The following is a 20,535-nucleotide window of genomic DNA, read 5'->3' on the forward strand; positions in this document are numbered from 1 at the left end:
ACCAGCTCTGCATGAAGTACCTTACCTAAACTCCCCTGGAGGTGAAGCACAGTGATAAGATCATCTGAGATGGGATAAAGAGAGTCTGTTTCATTATCCCTTATAATTCCTCCGAATGAGGAGGTGGTGGAGTTGGTGGGTCATCACAAACTCTTCCATGGCCTAGACCATCTGCCAGTCGCTATCCTTGGGGCTGCCTCTCCCCCGCTTCAGTCGTGTAGTTTTGGAGGAAATTGACAATCATGTGTGCTGCTAAGTCAGGACCAAGACCGTGTAAAGCCAGACATAAGACCCCATGTCTCTGCCAGGATGACTGATCTAGGGGTGTACATGTGATCTGAGGTGAGTCATTCAGAGAACACCCTTGAACTCTGATGTCTGCAATTTCTTTCCTTACTAGGTGATGCTTTCGGGATTTAAAACCCTAGGGCAGGTAGCTTGGATTCCCTCACTAGATGTAGAAGCCTTAAGGAAAAAAGTTGCCAGGCTAAGACCATCAAAGTAAACTGAAGGGAAAGAGTGAAGGTGAAAGAATTGATGACTTCTGCTTTCTTGGGACTAGTCACTGAGATCTTTGTATTTGCTCTGATTCTTGTATCTTAGATTCCCAGAATAATTTCAGTGAGTCTCCGTTTTTCTTGAAGCCAGTTGGAGTAAGGCTTCTCTCAATTTTGATTCAGACTTGGTTCTAGATCCTTCATTCCCAGACACAGAGGCAGCCATTTGTTTCAGCACCATTAAGAGTGAAACCCTTTATTCTTTACTGAGAATAGGGTGTACAGACCACCAAATACAGTTTACCAGCATCCTGGGCAGGAGTGCCTAAAGTGTGAGTGAATGTGTGTTAGGAGTGCTTTACTGATTCCTGAACCACTCCAAGCATTTACACTGCTGGTGCCAGGCCAATCCTGTCATTTCCTTGATCAAAGACTGAGAAATACAGCCTTAGGAAGACAGCACCCAGGATCCAGGTCTCTGTAGATGAACTGAATCGGTGCTCTCTAAAGGTGGTATAGCAGCGGCCTCTAGAATCCTGGGGGAGTCAGAGACACACACCAATCAGCATGAGCCCTTAGGAGTGACTTCCCCCAATATCCAGACCCAGCACAATTCTTTGTTTTATTTCCCTCTTTTGGTAAGTATCAAGGGGTTTTCTCAGCAGCAGGGGATGTGAGAGTTAATCCAAAAGCAAAGAGCGCCAAGACATGAGGTTGTCATGAGGAAGGGTGTGGTGAATGGAGGACTGGGAGTTGGGGAAACAAAGGAAGAAAAACAACAAAGTCCTACTGTAGACCATAAGGAACTATATTCAATATTCAGTGATAAGCCACATGAAAAAGAATAAGAAAAATATATTTTTTATGTGTATAACTGAGTCACATTGTTGTGCAGCAGAACTTAATGCAACACTGAAGATTAGCCACACTTCAATATAATTAGAAAAGAACAAGTGTGTCCATAGTTCCCCTCACTCCCTGTTTCTTTTCTTTTGACTCCTGCTCCTTGTTTTCTCTGCAGAGAATGCTGGTTCTCCTCCTGCATCCCCACAATCCATACTTTATTTAAAAAGTTTTTTGTATTGGAGTATAACTCATTAACAATATTCTGAGTTTCAGGTGGACAGTACGGACTCAACCATGTGTATCCAGGTATCCTGGTCCCAAGGACACCCCTCCTATCCAGGCTGTCATATAACTGAGGGGAGTTCCCTGTGCTACAAAATAACTCATTGTTGGTTATCCATGTTAAATAGAGCAGTGCCCACAACAGTTCTTGAAGACTTAACTCAGGAACTCTGAGAAGCCTCCTTCGGCCCACACTCATCCTCTTTGGCCACTCCAGGCTTGGGTGGGTAATGTACTCTGGTTCCCCATCCCCACTGGTCAGTCTATAGCCCTCATTACCCCGAGTAAGTCCCCAGTGACCCAGTGCAGACCACCTTGAGATGCCATTTGCATGGAATCCAGTACAGTTTTGCTTAGAACCAAGCAAAACTCCCTAGGCTTAATGAGTTTGTGGTTTTAGAATTCCTGAAATTCCCTCTTCCTCAAAGCCTTCTTTGAGCCCTTCAGCCTGCTCTGAACTGTCGTAGGGAGCTGACATGAAGCCTCCACCCTGTGCCGGGGCTGAGCAGTCACTGTGCACCATTTATTCAACTTAGGGCCCAACCTCCCCACAGAGGGAATAGGTACCCCAACTCACAAAGGAGGCACCTGGCCAGAGCAATGGGAAGATGCAGCCAAGAGCTAGGCTGACCATGCAATTTATCATCCAAACCAGGAGAAGTTTGAGAAGGGAAGGGACACTGTTAACTTATGCTGGGACATCACACTGGGACTGTCCCCAGCCATTCTCCTTGTAACATGGCCTATTTCAGGGACTGCTAGAGCTGACTTTCATGTTCATGCACCTATGTGTTCAGATTGAATTGAAGCTCTTTGAGGACTGACAACCTTAGTGTTCCCCTCTCCTTGTGACTCCCACCATGCCATATGGTATGGCATCTCCACATTTATTTCAGGAATATCAGTGTCCCACACAGCCCTTACTTCTCAAGTTACCGGTTTTGTGGGAGGTACTGGCCCAGGCACAGGGCTCAGCAGCATCTGCAATGGTGTGACATGGCCTCCAGAGGGCGCCCTCCTCCCAGCAGCGGCCCATGGGTTCCTGCAAATTCCAGTTTGAGAACCAACCCTCAGTATTGTCCCCTCACCTTGAGGATGTAGGCTCGAGCTGGCACTGGGTAGTTGATGCCATTGATGGTGAAGATAATAGAGGGCAGGGTATTGACAGCAGAACATGAAATGTAGTACTGTTAGAGAGAGAGGGTGAGAGGTTGGCCCTGGAGATCCTTGTTGTGTGTGGAGACTGGGAGTGACCCTGGGGCATGACCCTTCACCTCGGAACCCCGTGGTGTGTCACCGATGAGCTTCTGTATGTTATTGACCAGTCTTCTTGGGCCTGCGATATCTGATGTCCCAGTGTCCACAAGGGCCTTGCAGCCGTCAGAGCAAGCAATAATCTTTCTTTCCATGGAGATGCTGAGAGACAATGGAAGAAAGTGGGCATCAAGGTCACTGTGAGTCTCTCCAGAGTTGTCCCCTTCCCTACTGTCTCATAAATAGAGAGATAAATCCCCTTCATCTCTTGCCCTCTTTTCCTTTAATCTTGACACAGCACCTTTCTTGACATCCTCGAATGCAGTACTTGAACACACCAGGATCTTTTGTACCTTGACACAAGCTGATCTTCCTTCCTAGAAGACTCCACTCCCCTTTGACTAGCAAATTTCTTCTCCTCTTCCAGATTACACTTTAATTGTATTATTTTCGTGAAGTCTTTCCCTCGGTGTTTATTAGTCTTGTATCTTGGTTGCTCTCTGTAGAACCCTCCTCATGTGTGCTACTGCTGCTGCTAACTGACTTCAGTCATGTCCAACTCTGTGGGACCTCATAGAGGGCAGCCCACCAGGCTCAGCTGTCCCTGGGATTTTCCAGGCAAAGTACTGGAGTGGGTTGCCATTGCCTTCTCCTCCTCGTGTCTAACATGTACCAAAGTCACAATTCAGTATGTGGGCGAGTCACTTCATGTACATCTGCCTTCTTAGATGTGAGAATGAGTTTTATTCTCCTTGGTTCCCTAAAGTGCCTGACACACAGTGGACGCCCAGTGCTTGTCTGTTCATTGAGTTAATGAAGACTGAGAAAACAATAAGAAATATCCAGAGAGCTGTATCTGATGGGGAACAAATAACAGGTCGCACACAGAGTGAAGATGGAAATTCATAGGGGCGTGAGATTCTCATAGTAGTGGGAGAGAGGGGCTCCTCTGGGAGAGGGTGTCTCCCAGCACTGCTCCTACAACCAGCTCACGCCCTGAGACCCTGGCAAGGAAATACATGACTAGGCCACAGAAACTCCAAAGGATAGTTCAGCTTTTGTCTGAGGGTATCACACAGAATCCTATCAATTATGCCTCTTGTCCTCAGGTCGCTCCTGGATCCCACCTTCCTGATTCTCTGTTATAGACCCTGTCCCACTGTGTGCCCAAGAATGTGGGGTGTCCTTTTTATTATTTGCTTTCACATCTTAAGACTGCAGCCCACCTCTCTCCACTGATGGGTAGCTGCTCCCTAAGAAGACCAGTTTTCCCCATTTTCTCACTGTCCCTGTTTTTAAACTGACATTTATCTGTACTGAGAACTTCCTATGTCCTAGGTAGCCCTGGACAGTCGGTCATCTTATCATAACTCTGTTCAGGCTGGTGAAATTCTCCCTGATTCTCTGTTCAACACACTGTAGAGTCCTCTAACCATGCTCCCCACCTCAAAGGGCAGTGGGTGCAGCCCTCTCCTAGCTGCACAGACCTCTCTGGACCCTTTTAGGACCCTGGTCAGAACCTTTCTCAGAAGGCCTGGGGATTATGAACCCATGGGTTGTTTGTGTATCTATGGGCTTGTGTGTTTGTTTGTATGTGTGTTTGTATGTGTCTCTGTGTGTGCTTGTGTGTCTCTGACTAGCTATGCATGTTTTTATGTGTCTCTGTGTATGTTTATATGTGTCTGCTTGTGTGTTTCCATATGTCTGTGTGTCTGTGTTGTTGAAGGTGGTGTATATGTCTGTGTGACTGTGTGTCTGAGAATGCATTTGTGTGTCTGCCTGTGTCCATGTACAGTAGTGGGAGCATCACTTGGGCTGACCCTCAGATGGAGAGGCTTACCGGTCCATGTGTACACTCCAGTCACCTGCTTTGATCAATGGTACCCAGTTGAGCTCTCCATCATAGTAGCGGTGGTCCACCCCACCAAACATCACCACACTGCCCTCCTGTTTGTCTCTGTAGAGAGAAGTGAGGGGGGGCGGCGATCCTTGGAGGACAGTAACAGCAGCACTGTCTGAGAGCTGCGCTTGTCCACCCATCAAGGCTCTAATAAGGTCTCCATGTACAGATGCAGAAATAGCATCTAGGAGAGAGTGAGATCCAGACAGAGGTCTGTTACTGGCTAGTAAGTGACACAGAGGAGGTTAGAAGCTGAATCACTTGGCTGGGCTCCATCTACTATGTCTTCTGAAGACTCCCTGGACCTCCAGTGACATGAGTGCTCAGACACCGTCAGAGGACACGGTGCTGAAGTGTTTTGGTTTCCCCTTGTCCACCTTGTCATTTTTCAGGAAAATCAAGGCCTGGGGTTTCTAAGGGTGTGGGTTCAGTTCACCCAGAGTTGGCTCCACTGGCCTGTGACCTCTACTGTCCAAAGGGCCCCACACTCAGAAGGGACCCCACCTCTGCTCTCCCTGTCTTGAAATGCCTAATATTTCTTGAACAATGGGTCCCACACTTTTGTGTCCCACACTTTCACTTCTCACTTGCTCCTACAAATTGGGTAGCTGGTCCTGGGCTCCCAGTGTAATTCTAATGAAGAAATAAAGATATCCACCATCCTTCTCCTTCCTTCCTTATCAAATTCATAGGCAAATAATACCTTTTCCTTCAACTTATTTCCTGTTTCCTTCCATTAGCCTTCCTCCTCACTCACTCCCCTAGACCATGTTACTGGTCTTGAGCCCAGGAGTAGGGTTGTGTTCCAATAAAATTTTATTTATTAAAGCCACGGTGAAGCCAGTTGGGGCCTGGGGCCATAGTTATCCTGGGTTAGATTATCTCTCAGGATATTTCTTTATCAAGTATTCTATAATTTTCATGCACCTGAAAGCATTTACAGCTAATTTGGAGAAAGGGATTGCCCATCTCAGACTTACTTGCTCAAGTAGAAGGCAAAAACAGGCTCAGAAATGGCACCTTCATTCTTCAGCTTGTAAAAGATGGGGATGACTCCAGAGAAGGATATGTTGCGGTAGCTCAAGCCCAAGATGCCATCAAAACTTACGCCCTCAAAACCAGATTCTTCCATGCATAGACCTAATGGCTGGTCAGTACTTACAAGATCCCCAATCTGTGGGAGAGAAGAGTGTTCCCACTTACAGATACATCAAGTGGGGCTAAGACTGGGCTGGGGTGCATTGTCATTAGATCCTCAAAGAAGAACTGAGGCTGGCATCTGTGTTCCGTGTCCCAGAGATGGTAGATCAAGTTGGGAGGGGAATTTGGGTTCCATTTTAGAGAGGTTGTGAATTTTAAAACATCTGCCCCTCTGAAAAACACCACCTAGGTGAGTCAAGTCCGTCCAGGTGAGGCAACCAAGAGTCAGGCCATGTCTCATTGGTACCACCTTAGAGACAAAGCAATCAGGAGCAAGATAGCCTTCTCTTTGGCATCACTGTGACCTAATGACAGGAATGGACTGCATTCTCTGTAATGTACTGTGGATTCTGCATCTGTCGAGGAAGGCAGAAGCCAAAAACACAATCTTGCTTGCACGGTTCTGTGAAATTACTGCCTGGGGAATTCACTTTTGGAGATATGTGTATATTTCTTGAGTGTGTATGACAAAGAAAGAGAAAGAGGGGAACTACTCAGTATTTTGGGGGAGGCAAGCCATAGGTTTCTTAGACTCTCAAGGGTCGTCTGGAGTGAGAACTCATTTATCAGGCCCCTTGACTTCTCAGAGCCTCATTTCCCACTCTGGATACATGAAGCCCTTGACTGCCCCCAGGATCCCCAGATTAGTTTTATCCTGTCCCCAAACACCCAACAGCAACTTCAGTCCTGAAATGGCAGCCTAACTCCACCACTTACCACATGTGTGCCCTCAGCAAGACCCTTGCTGTCTGCACCTCAGTTTCCTCATATGTCTCATGAGCTAATCAGAGTAACTGCTGTGTGGGGTTATTGCAGGATTAAACCAGTTATCACCTGAAAGTGCCTGTAATATTCAGTGAATATAAAAGTGGGTGCTTTTATCCCTTCTTCTCGCTCCTCGCAAAATGAACCTTGAACTGCTCATGGGCAGAGGAGCTGCAAGTCCACACCTCAAGCCACTCTCTGGGTTAGCTAATTTGTTTGCTCCTGTGTCAACAGGGGCACTACCTCCCCAGAGACATGATCCTGTGGATAAGATGGACAATATCTATGGGAGTTAGGCTAGGAAGGGTCCTGCCAGATGGTCCTGCATCTGTTTTTCAAGCAGTGACCACTCCATAGCCAGTCCTGACTCAGCATTTGTTACATTCTTACCTGAACTGTGTCATGAACAACAACTCCTTTAATTCTCCCAGATCCGTAGATGATGCTGAAGGTCTTATTGATAAGCTGGAAGGTGGAAGACTGAAGATGTCTGAACCTAATGTGTGTAGCTGCAGACACAAGAGATGAGTGTCATCAGGTGCCAAGGGTGGAAACAGGGTGGCATGGCAAGTGAAAGATGGTCCGGGTATGGGGGTGTCTGTACTCACAACAGGTTGAACTGTTGCAAAAGATGGAGGGCACCCACAAGAAAAATGAGCCTGTATCAAAGATAACCTGGAATTTCTGAGGGGGTGTTCCAATGGTGATGTTACCCACATAGAACAACTACAGGGAGAAGGAAGGAGTGGGTTAGTGCAGAACTGGCTACCTTTTATTCCCAAACTGATGCCTCCCTCTGGGTGTCTAATCTCTCTCTCTCTCTTTTTTTTTAATTTAATTTTATTTTTAAACTTTACAATATTGTATTGGTTCTGCCTTATATTGAAATGAATCTGCCACATACATGTGTTCCCCATACTGAACCCTCCTCTCCTCCCTTCACATACCATCCCTCTAGGTTGTCCCAGTGCACCAGCCCCAAGCATCCAGTATCGTGCATTGAATCTGGACTGGCAACTCATTTCATATATGATATTATACATATTTAAATGCCATTCTCCCAAATCATCCCACTCTCTTCCTCTCCCACAGAGTCCAAAAGACTGTTCTATACATCAGTGTCTCTTTTGATGTCTCATATACAGGGTTATCATTACCATCTTTCTAAATTCCATATATATGCGTTAGTATACTGTATTGGTGTTTTTCTTTCTGGCTTACTTCAGTCTGTATAATAGGCTCCAGTTTCATCCACCTCATTAGAACTGATTCAAATGTTCTTTTTAATGGCTGAGTAATACTCCATTGTGTATATGTACCACAGCTTTCTTAGCCGTTCATCTGCTGATGGACATCTAGGTTGCTTCCATGTTCTGGCTATTATAAACAGTGCTTCAATGAACATTGGGGTACACATGTCTCTTTCAATTCTGGTTTCCTCAGTGTGTATGCCCAGCAGTGGGATTGCTGGATCATAAGGCAGTTCTATTTCCAGTTTTTTAAGGAATCTCCGCACTATTCTCCACAGTGGCTGTACTAGTTTGCATTCCCACCAACAGTGTAAGAGGGTTCCCTTTTCTCCACATCCTCTCCAGCATTTATTACTTGTAGACTTTTGGATCACAGCCATTCTGACTGGCATGAAATGGTACCTCATAGTGGTTTTGATTTGCATTTCTCTCTTTTCTGACCACAATGCAGTAAGATTAGATCTCAATTACAGGAGAAAAACTATTAAAAATTCCAACATATGGAGGCTGAACAACACGCTGCTGAATAACCAACAAATCACAGAAGAAATCAAAAAAGAAATCAAAATCTGCGTAGAAACGAATGATAATGAAAACACAACAACCCAAAACCTGTGGGACACTGTAAAAGCAGTCCTAAGGGGAAAGTTCATAGCAATACAGGCGTAACTCAAGAAACAAGAAAAAAGTCACATAAATAACCTAATTCTACATCTAAAGCAACTAGAAAAGGAAGAAATGAAGAACACCAGGGTTAGTAGAAGGAAAGAAATCTTAAAAATTAGGGCAGAAATAAATGCAAAGAAACAAAAGAGATCATAGCAAAAATCAACAAATCCAAAAGCTGGTTCTTTGAAAGGATAAATAAAATTGACAAACCATTAGACAGACTCATCAAGAAACAAAGGGAGAAAAATCAAATCAATAAAATTAGAAATGAAAATGGAGAGATCACAACAGACAACACAGAAATACAAAGGATCATAAGAGACTACTATCAGCAATTATATGCTAATAAAATGGACAGTGTAGAAGAAATGGACAAATTCTTAGAAAAGTACAACTTTCCAAAACTGAACAAGGAAGAAATAGAAAATCTTGGCAGACCCATCACAAGCACATATCTCTTGAGATGACTTTCTAACCACCGTGCAGCTCACAGACTTTGGTCACAGAGGTATCTGCATTTGATATATTTTTCCTGTGCTACACTGTATGCAGGATATTGACTCTATGAACAGGCTTTGAAGTGGTACCTCCTGCATGGGAAGCCCAGAGACATAACCACGGGGCATCCAGGACCGCTGGACACCCAAGGAACTCCTGGTGCCTTCATTTGAGAAGCTCTGTAGTCTCTTCAAATTCAGCCTTAGCACTCGCTTCTTTAGCAGGTCCTTGACCAATGCCAGCCACTCCCTCTAAACTCAGACCACATCCAATCAACAGCACACAGTTGACCCTCTAATTTGACATGTGTTTACTCTTTCCTTATGTCTCAGGCTAGCCTGGGCATTTTTTAAGACATCCTGAAGAAAAAGTAAGCCCTTTTTCTAATCTAAAAACAGAAACCACAGGGATTCTTATGGCCGTACTCAGAATACAGGTTCAGTAACTTTTTACTGCTGTGGTTCTTGCATCTGTGGAAACTGAATTACTCTACCTGGAGATTCACAATTGCTTTGCAGTTGGTTCTGCCTTTTGATAAATGATGGTTCACTCTTTATCTGTAACTGAGTGGCTCACTTAGTTCAGAAGGAACAATCACCCGCAAACTAATGACACATCTTTGACACATAAATGGATGTTTACCTGCCACCTGGTAATTGCGAGGCCCAATCACAAAGACCAACAGTTGAGGATGAGAGTGCCTTCTCCTCTGGGTGGGGTCTCTGTTTTCCAGTGTCTTTGCCTCCTGCAGGTACCCCAACCCCAACATCCCACCTGACACCTCCAGATGAGCCTCAGTGCTAAGCTAGAGCACCAGGGGGCGCTGTGGGGCACCATCCTCCCAAAATACTCACATCCCTGATGTTTCTCAGCGGGTGACTAGTTAGATTTGAGCCACGAAAAGAAATATGGGACAGTCTGTAAGCATGCTCCTTCAGGAAATTGTTCAGCATGTTTTTTCCACTGATGGTATTTCTCATGGTCTTCACTCTCCTTAGAGGTATTCTTTCACAGAGCATTTGACAAAGAAAACAAAGAAGATGCTACAATTAGCTGTCAGTGTTAAGGTATAACTGTTATTGTAATTTCCCTGTGTATTTTCTAATCATTTTTATGAAGTGCATTATTATCGGAATTTTATGCATATACCATGGCAAAGACATATATTTGAATACAGGTTCTGTTCTGTAGTCTTGGGTAAGCCATATGACCATGTGGTGTCTCAGTCACCCCTTCGGTAAAATGGTGGAATGTAATGATACAAACCCTCCAAATAAAATATCTAGGGGATAAGTGAAGTGATGGATATAAGGTATCTGATAAATATGAAGTCTCAACAATGACAGCCATTAACATTGCTGTTGCCATCTCACTCATTCCTTCTCATAGAACCTCAAGGAAAGATGTAGAAGGGGGACTTTTATCCTCTTTTACAAGGGAGCAATTTGAAATGCAAGAGTTTTCTGAGTTGACTGTGTTCACACTGCTTGTCCAATATAAAGTGTAAAAGAGTGTTTTTCTCCAAGTTGAAAGAGAAGAGAGAGTTGAAAGATAAATCCAAGATATAGGGAATAAGTAAGGGAAATTCTGAGGCTTGAAAAGGAAGTAAGAGTCAAATGAAAAATTAAAAGAAAACCACACAAAGAGAAATACACTCCCAGTGACTTCCAAAGAGATGGAGAGATAAATGATAGTTATACCGAGATGCAGACATGGGCATATACACACTGAAATAGACAGGGAAAAAAGAGGACATATTGAATAAAATGTAGAAAAGTGCTATTCCACAGGACCACATTGACATCTGCATAGACTATGCACTGAACAATTGCAAGGAGTTGCATTTTCAATAGGTCACGACATGACTGGACCCCAAGAGCTGTGCGACCCAAATCTACACCAAGACCTTGGGATCCACAGTTCCTCTAGCAAGTTACTTATCAATAAGAAAGAGTTGAACTTTAAGACTCTTAGGGAAATATTCCATTCCCTTCTAAACCTGATGGCTGGAAGAATAATCAGATGAAAACAAAAATCCGAGAAAGGAATATGATGTGACTTACAGTCCCCATACATACTTGACTATGCATTCTGAGAAGGCCACCAGCCCAAGGAGCACAAGCCAATTCATGTTTCTTTCCTGGCTCCAAGTACTCAGGGAAGTTTGGGTTTTTAGCATGTAGTGGTGACCAGGAGCCCCTAGTTATATATGCTCTGACTTACCCTAGTTTTCCCCTTTAGGCCACTAAAAGATCTGAGAAAAACACAAAGGTCTCGATAAAATCTTTACCTTCATCAGTGTCCTTGGCGAGTGACCTTTGAAGCTTTTCAGAATACAGAGAATTGAAGTGTAATCTCTTCTTTGAAGCTTTGCTGGAAAATCAAACTGATCTGCGTGTACATCTAAGAAGACAGAGAACCTTGCCTACTTGGAGAAAAACTGCTAAGAACATCATGAAAATGGATACTAGGGGCCATGCTAGACACTTGTGGTTTCATGTCACCTTCTAGCCACTTCATGAGATATGCATTGCTGTTTTTATTGGAGAGGAGAAAAGCTGGAGGTGGACCAGCCAGAGCTTGGGTGCTATCCATCTCCAAGGTTACATGATTGTCCAGTACAACTGCAGGAGTTCCAGCCATCACAACAAAAATCCAGACAACATTTAGGAAGTAGGTGGGGAAGGGAAGAGTCTCATCTCTCAGCTGAATCAGCTCCTTGAAAGCAGTCTTCCAAGAAGTCCCTCTTACAGATCTGCTTGCATCTCTAAGTCACCAGTCATGACTAAGAGCATGGGTGGGTAGGCAGTGCAATCCTGTGGCTACTGGGCTTATATTTATATAACAAACTATTTTCAGTTTTGAAAGAGAACTAGAGAATACATCATTGTGTAGGTAGCCTGCAGCGCTTGCCTTAAAGAACAAAAACAAACAAACAAAAAAGGATGGAATAGCCTGAACAGCTGGGCAAAGTCTGGGAGCCAGGGGGAAGGAGCAGCAATGAGAAACAGCTAGATGGATATGAACTGTGCTCCAGAAAATAGAGGCAGATTGGTCAGTACAGATCTTCTAAGGACTGAAGTGAGGATTACACATACCACATGACCCAATTTGGTTTGAAACTTACTTTTCCAACACAGGTCCAAATTTCTCTCAATTCTTCAGCTTCTGAATACCTTGTCTTTGTTACCTTATATTCTGACCTACCTGTCTCACCTTCTTTATTTCTGTTCACATCACTTATCCATCTAGTCCACCAGCATTACAAGATCCAGTATTGAGAACTTAGCAACATTTTCTAGAAGTGGGTAGAAACACAATGACTATTTCTACTTTAGTATTTGTTTGTCCTGATCAAGTTCTTTTGAAAAGACTGAAATGGCTAGAATTATGGAGATCTCACGTTTCCTCTGAATTCCCAAACAACAATGTGACTTCCTTGGACCTGGAGGGGATGCGTTCACTTTTGGATCTACAGATCTTAGCAGAACAGTAAGTCCCCTGTATACTAACAAGTTGCATTTGAAAAGGGTGTTCAAAAATCCCCATTTCTTCATAAATCCAGCAAAGGTACTTAGGTAGCCAATTAAGACAATTGGCTATATATTACTATAGTTTAATAGCTTTATGATGCTTTTCACATAAATAATACATAAAAAAACAAACACAATAAAAGAAACATTTTTAATCTTGCAGTACCTGGAAAGGGCATGACAACCCACTCCAGTATTCTTGTCTGGAGAATCCCCATGGCAAGAGAAGTCTGGTGGACTGCAGTCCATATGTTGAAAATTCAGACACAGCTGAGCAACTAAGCACACCTTTAAAAATAGAATAGTAGTACCATCTACATTACCACTGTATTTATGCTTCCTTGCAGACAGTGTAGGCTTGAAATAAAAGTCCTGCACTATTGTACTCCATACATTTCTGTACAGTAAAGTACACAAACACACATCAACTTGTCTTGGATGTGCCCATGACAATGTGTGTCAGATCTGTGAACTAACTGATGTGATTGCACATGCAAATGCACTTTTACATGTTTGAAAGTTTTCAACCTGAACGTTTGTATGTAATAAACTTGCTACACAGGTTTTCAGTGAATGTATGTAGTGAAGGATAAAGAGAGGAAAGTAAGGAGCTGCCTGTTCTTTCCCTTTTTGTGTGTATTATGACCACTCTGAATAGGAATTTCATTGGGTGTAATTTAGGCCCAGTGTATTTGAACATGCCTACCAATGACAGAGTACCAGAATCCCAGGAGGTAGGACAAGAGCCATGGTTGGTTGAAAAGAGCCAAGAGTGCAAAATAGGAGGAAACAAGTTTTCACTGGTTTATGTGAAAGACTCGGCAAATATCATCCGGATTTGTGTTTAGTGATTGAGCTGTGGTTTAGAGGAGCAGTCTCTGTTACCCAAGATGAGCATAAGAGGAGAAGAGAGAATACGCTGAACCTTGAAAATCAAACATGAATGTCTAGTATTGTCTATGTATGTCAAGTATATCTAGTATTGAAGAGATGTAAGCCTTGTCAATTTACCTGCTCCCTCCTGAGAAGAATTAGAGTTGTAAAAGAGGGCAGGTCTGCACTATGCTAGCACCTTCTTCTTCTGTCCAGTGAACATTGATTTCTAATGTCATTTCTTTATAAATAGAGGATGTACTTTGTATAATTGAAGTCTTCTGATTTACTGTTCCATAAAAACTTTTGATGCTGTTCTGTGCGCAGGGACATGGGGCTCTGAGGCCTGGAAGCCTCTGTTTCAGCTGCACAGTGCAGTATATGGGGATCTGCTGTCGTCTGGGCCCTGGGTTATATCTTCAGTCTGGGTTCACATCTGAGGGGTTAACTCTGCTACTGCTACTGCTACTGCTAAGTTGCTTCAGTCGTGTCCGATTCTGCGGCTCCCCCGTCCCTGAGATTCTCCAGGCAAGAACACTGGAGTGGGTTGCCATTTCCTTCTCCAATGCATGAAAGTGAAAAGTGAAAGGGAATTTGCTCAGTCATATCCGACTCTTTGCGACCCCATGGACTGCAGCCTACCAGGCTCCTCTGTCCATGGGATTTTCCAGGTAAGAGTACTGGAGTGGGGTACCATTGCCTTCTCCAGTTGTGTTTAATTCAATCATCTTGCTCTTTATCTTCAGTTTGTCCCGTGTTCTGTCTTTCCATGTCTCTTTTTATCCCTGACTTCTCTGTGACTGAGTAGTTTTTCTGATTCCCTTTTATATCCTTTGACACTTTATTAACTGTAATTTTTTTTAGTAGTTTTAAGATCCATGGTATGCATCTTTAACTTGCTAGTCTATCATTATTAATTAAGATAATTATTAAATTATTTATTCATTTATGATTTCTTTGTCTGTATTGGGTCTTAGTGTGGCATGCAGGATCTTTCTTGTGGTAGGGACTCTCTATTTGAGGAGGAAAAGTTCAGTACTCGCAGCATGTAAACTCTATTTGAGACATGCAGGTTTAGTTTCTCAGTGGCATGTGGGATCTTAGTTCTCTGCTAAAGGAACAAAGCTTTGCCATTTGCAAATACTTTGCATTGCAAAGCAGATCCTTAACCACTTGACCACCAAGGAAGTCCCTATATTACATTTTGAGTACTGTTCATTCCCCCTGTAGATCCAGATTTTCACTTGGATTTAAATCCCTTCTGACGTGAAAACTTAAAAAAAAAAAAAAACATTAATTTCATTGGTCCGTTGCTGGTGATGCAGTCTTGCAGTTGTTGTATGTCTGAAAAAGTATTTTATCTTGTTTTTGATATGTATTTTTCTTGGGTATAGAATTATGAGTCAATTATGTTTCTCTCAGAATTTAAGATGTGGTGCCAGTGTCCTCTGGCTAACATTGTTTCTTTTGCCTAATCAGTTGTCATCCCCATTTTTTGTTCTACTGTGTCTGTTTTTCCTTCTGGTTACATTTCTTTGGTTGATTCTTAAACCATGAATTATGATGTGCCTTTGTATAGTTGTCATATTTCTTATCCTTGACTTAATTGAGCTTCTGTGTTAAGGGGTTTAAAGCTTTCATCATTCCTGGAAATTTTTCAGCCAGTAATTATGCAGTTCTTTGCACTCTTCTTCTGTCTTTAACTTCCTGTCGGATTCCATTTACATATATTTTAGCACTCTTAAAGTTACTTCAAAGCTCTCTGATACACAATTAAGTTTTTTTTTCCCCACAGTCTTTGCATTTTTATTTTACATGTCTCTATTTAACATACTCAATGTTCTTCAGCTTCATGTATATAGGATTATTGATTATCACTCACCCAGAGCCAGATATCCTAGAATGTACAGTCAGTAGGCCTTAGAAAGCATCACTATGAACAAAGCTAGTGGAGGTGAGGAATTTCAGTTGAGCTATTTCAAGTCCTGAAAGATGATGCTGTGCAAGTGCTGTGCTCAATATGCAGGCAAATTTGGAAAACTCAGCAATGGCCACAGTATGTAAAAAGGTCAGTTTTCATTCCAATCCCAAAGAAAGGCAGTGCCAAAGAATGCACAAACTACTACACCATTGCACTCATCTCACACACTAGTAAAGTAATACTCAAAATTCTCCAAGCCAGGCTTCAGCAATATGTGAACCGTGAAATTCCAGATGTTCAAGCTGATTTTAGAAGAGGCAGAGGAACCAGAGATCAAATTGCCAACATCTGCTGAATCATCAAAAAAACAAGAGAGTTCCAGAAAAACATCTATTTCTGTTTTATTGTCTATGCCAAAGCCTTTGACTGTGTGGATCACAATGAACTGTGGAAAATTCTGAAAGAGATGGGAATACCAGACCACCAGACCTGCCTCTTGAGAAACCTATATATAGGTCAGGAAGCAACAGTTAGAACTGGACATGGAACAACAGACTGATTCCAAATAGGAAAAGGAGTACATCAAGGCTATATTGTTACCGTGCTTATTTAACTTATATGCAGAGTACATTATGAGAAATGCTGGGCTGGAAGAAGAACAAGCTGGAATCAAGATTGCCAGGAGAAATATCAATAACCTCAGATATGCAGATGACACCAGCCTTATGGCAGAAAGTGAAGAGGAACTAAAAAGCCTTTGATGAAAGTGAAAGAGGAGAGTGAAAATGTTGGCTTAAAGATCAACATTCAGAAAACGAAGATCATGGCATTCAGTCCCATCATTTCATGGGAAATAGATGGGGAAACAGTGGAAGCAGTGTCAGACTTTATTTTTCTGGGCTCCAAAATCACTGCAGATGGTGACTGCAGCCATGAAATTAAAAGACACTTACTCCTTGGAAGGAAATTTATGACCAACCTAGATAGCGTATTCAAAAGCAGAGACATTACTTTTCCAAAAGAAGTCCATCTAGTCAAGGCTATGGTTTTTCCAGTGGTCATGAATGGATGTGAGATTCGGACTGTGAAGAAAGCTGAGCGCCGAAGATTGATGCTTTTGAACTGTGGTGTTGGAGAAGACTCTTGAGAGTCCCTTGGACTGCAAGGAGATCCAACCAGTCCATTCTAAAGGAGATTAGCCCTGGGTGTTCTTTGGAAGGAATGACATAGAGGCTGAAACTCCAGTACTTTGGCCACTTCATGTGAAGTGTTGACTCATTGAAAAAGACTCTGATGCTGGGAGGGATTGGGGGCAGGAGGAGTAGGGGACGACAGAGGATGAGATGGCTAGATGACATCATCGACTTGATGGATGTGAGTTTGAGTGAATTCCGGGAGTTGGTGATGGACATGGATGCCTGGCATGCTGTAATTCATGTGATCGCAAAGAGTCGGACATGACTGAGCAACTGAAGTGAACTGAACTGATACATTTTAATGTCCTTCCCTGCTAATTATGTAATATATATTTTACTTGTGTTTTTGCTAATTGATTTTTCCCTCGTTATGGATTTTTTTTGCTACTTTACACATCTGGATTTTTTTTTAATTATTTATTTTTCTTATTCTGAGGATAATTACCTTACAATATTGAGATGAAACTAAGACAAATACTTGTCCTAGTTTTAAATTGTATTATGGATGTCCTAGATTGTTGATGTGCTCACTTTACCTTTGGATGCTGGATTTTTTTTTTAATTTTTATAAATGATTCCTTTCACTGTTTGCAAACGCTGTTAATTTCTTGGAAACAATTGCATATTTTGAAGGCTTGCTGTAAAGTTTTTTAAGCTGAGGTGAAACCAGCCTTTAGACCAGGTTTACTATTCCCCACTAGCAAAGCAATTTTGTCTTCAGAGCCCTATTGATCTCATAGGAATTATGAGTAATTTCAGGGGCAGTCCTAAGATGGCGGAGGAATAGGATGGAGAGACCACTTTCTCCCCAACAAATTCATCAAAAGAACATTTGAACACTGAGTAAATTCCACAAAACAATTTCTGATGCAGGCAGAGGACATCAGGCACCAAGAAAAGCAGCCCATTGTTTTCAAAAGGAGGTAGGAAAAAATGTAACAGATAAAAAGAGAGGCAAAAGAGGTAGGGACAGAGATCCGTCCTGGGAAGCGAGTCTTAAAAAAGAAAGAAGTTACCAAACACCAGGAAACACTCTAACTGGTGAGTCTATGGAGAGCCTTGGAACCTCAGAGGGCAACATAACTGGGAGGAAAAATAAGTAAAAAATTTAAATGCACAGATTACATGCCCAATGGTAACTCCCAGTGGAGAAGCTGCACAGACACCTGCATCTGCCACTAGCAACAGGGGGCTGGGCAGGGAGGTGTGGGCTGCATTGCTTAGAGTAAGGACCCGGCCTGAACACCCCGAGGGCAATCTGAGGGAACTAACTTGAGACAGCAAACCAGACCCTGGGATAGCTACCCCAGGGAAAAACCCTAAACTAAGATACTGCCAGACCTGCTCACAGAACAAAGGACTGAGCAGAGATAGGCGCTGCGGACCAACCCATCCTCTGCCAGAGACAGGGGATCGAGGGCAGCCAGAGCCAGAAGGGGGCAATCGTGGCCGCAGAGAGGCATCATCTACCAAACTGCAAGCAGGCTTTGTTGCTAACCAAGATTTCTTTGCTAACCAAGATTTCTTGGGATTCTGGACGGTCAATATCCGTCTGAGAAGGTGTGCTGATTGTACACCCAGAAAACTGAGCGGCATGGATGGGAGAGGTGATAAGTCGCAGCAACCGCGCTTGCCAAACACCTGATCTGCTGAGCGGCTCGGACCTGGGAAGGGCACAAAACGCAGGCCCAATTGAGTCTGCACCTTTGAGGAGTACCAGAGTACCTGGACCTGAGTGGCTTAGACCTGGGAAGTACATGCAACCCAGGGCCTGCCTCAGATAGTTCCTGGCAGAGCAACCTAGAGCCTGAGCAGTGTAGACAGGGAAAGCATACATGCCGTGAGCGGGGGCAAACCCAATGTGACCGAATTACTGCGAGCACATGCCAGTGTTATCTGTTGGCAGTGACCCTCCTTCCCCACAGCACAACTGAACAAGTGAGCCTAAAAAATTGTCCACGACCACCCCTTTGCATCAGGGCAGAAATTAGATACTGAAGAGACCAGCAAACAGAAGAAGCTAAAACAGAGGGAACCACCCTGGAAGTGACAGGTGCAATAGATTAAAACCCTGCAGTTATCTCTGACTACATAAGAAGGGGCCTATAGATCTTTAGAAGTATAAGCTGGATGAAGGAACTAACTGAAAGTGAACTGACCCCACACTGTCCACAACAACACCAGAAAAAGTCCTAAATATATTTTTACTATTTTCATTCTTTAAATTTATTTTTTAAATTTTTAAGTCCTCTACTACTCCTTTAATTTCATTTTTATAAGCTACTATTAGTTTGAAAAAAGACCTTATTTCTTAAAACAAAATTCATATATAAATATAAATATATATATATATATAAAATAAATTTTGTGACTTTGTTTTTTCCTTTAATATTGTATTTTTGAGAATCCAACCTCCACTCTAGATTTTTAATCTTTGCTTTTTGGTATTTGTTATCAATTTTGTACCTTTAAGAACCCAATCTTCAGCAACGATTTTTACTTGGGAGTGAGATCAGTGGCCTGATTGCTCTCTCCCCCTTTGGATCTCCTTTTTCTCCACCAGGTCACCTGTATCTCCTCCCTACCCCTTCTCTTATCTACCCAACCCTGTGAATCTCTTTGTGTGTTCCGGACTGTGGAGAACATTTAGGGAACTGATTACTGGCTGAAACTGTCTCTCTCCTTTTGATTCCCCCCTTTATCCCCTTGGCCACCTCTGTCTCCTTCCTCCCTCTTCTCTTCTCTGTGTAACTCTGTGAACATCTCTGAGGGATCCAGAATATGGAGAACACATAGGTAAGTGATTACTGGCTAGCTTGCTCTCTCCCTTTTTAACTTCCCCTCTTCTCCCCCTGGTCACCTCTATCTCCATCCTCCCTCTTCTCTTCTCTGTGTAACTCTGTGAACAACTCTGAGGGATCCAGACTGTGGAAAGCACATAAGGAGTGATTACTGGATAGTTTGCTCTGGCCTCTTTTGATTCCCCCCTTCTACTCCTGGTCACTTCTATCTCCCACCTCCTTCTTCTCTTTCTCATGTAACTCTGTGAACTTTTAGGGGGTATCCCTCACTGTGGAGAAATTTTTCATCTTTAACCTAGATGTTTTATCATTGGTGGTGCTGTATAGATGGAGAAGTCTTGAGGCTACTGTAAGAGTAAGACTGAAAACCAGAAGCAGGAGGCTTAAGTGCAAATCCTGAGAACACCAGAGAACCCCTGACTGAACCAGGGAACATTAATTGACAGGAGCTCATCAAAAACCTCCATACCTACACTGAAACCAAACACCACCCAAGAGCCAACAAGTTCCAGGCAAGACATACCACGCAAATTCTCCAGCAACACAGGAACATACCCTTAAGCTTCAATACAGAGGCTGCCCAAAGTCACTCCAAACTATTGACATCTCAAAACTCATTGCTGGACACTTATTGCACTTCAGTGAGAAGAAATCCAGCTCTACCCCCCAGAACACCGACACAAGCTTCCCTAACCAAGAAACCTTGACAAGCCACCTGTCGAACCCCACGCACAGGGAGGAAATTCCACGATAAAGAGAACTCCACAAACTGCCAGAATACGGAAAGGCAACCACAAACACAGCAATATAAACAAGATGAAGAGGCAGAGGGATACCCAGCAGGTAAAGGAACAGAATAAATGTCCACCAAACCAAACAAGGGAGGAAGAGATAGGGAATATACCTGATAAAGAATTCTGAATAATGATAGTAAAAATGACCCAAAATCTTGAAAACAATAAGGAATTACAGATAAATAGCCTGGAGACAAGGATTGAGAAGATGCAAGAAAGGTTTAACAAGGACCTAGAAGAAATAAAAAGAGTCAAT

At 43.0% G+C, this 20,535-nt stretch overlaps 1 protein-coding gene across 1 annotated transcript; it reads right to left on the reverse strand.

The window, feature by feature from the left end:
* Positions 1–850: 850 nt before the first annotated feature.
* LOC133241855 (pregnancy-associated glycoprotein 1-like) lies at positions 851–11,340 on the reverse strand. Its single transcript, XM_061407770.1, has 9 exons — positions 11,240–11,340; positions 10,016–10,166; positions 7,353–7,470; positions 7,135–7,253; positions 5,760–5,953; positions 4,720–4,836; positions 2,900–3,041; positions 2,714–2,812; positions 851–1,033 (listed from the first exon to the last, which is right to left on the reverse strand). Exons 1-9 carry the CDS (start codon positions 11,338–11,340, stop codon positions 884–886), a joined length of 1,191 nt encoding a protein of 396 aa, XP_061263754.1. The 3' UTR covers positions 851–883.
* Between the last annotated feature and the right edge of the window lie 9,195 nt (positions 11,341–20,535).

Source organism: Bos javanicus, chromosome 29 (assembly GCF_032452875.1).
Source record: "Bos javanicus breed banteng chromosome 29, ARS-OSU_banteng_1.0, whole genome shotgun sequence".
In the NCBI taxonomy this organism is placed as follows: domain Eukaryota; kingdom Metazoa; phylum Chordata; class Mammalia; order Artiodactyla; family Bovidae; genus Bos; species Bos javanicus.

Bases quoted from the DNA above. Each gene is read 5' to 3' on its own strand.
- LOC133241855 (XM_061407770.1), bottom strand. From the start codon at position 11,340: ATGCTAAAAACCCAAACTTCCCTGAGTACTTGGAGCCAGGAAAGAAAC. The intron at 7,254-7,352 runs GTGAGTACAGAC...TTGTGTCTGCAG, and splicing joins TTGCAACAGTTCAACCTGTT to CTACACACATTAGGTTCAGA. The intron at 2,813-2,899 runs GTGAAGGGTCAT...TCTCTCTAACAG, and splicing joins ACACACCACGGGGTTCCGAG to TACTACATTTCATGTTCTGC.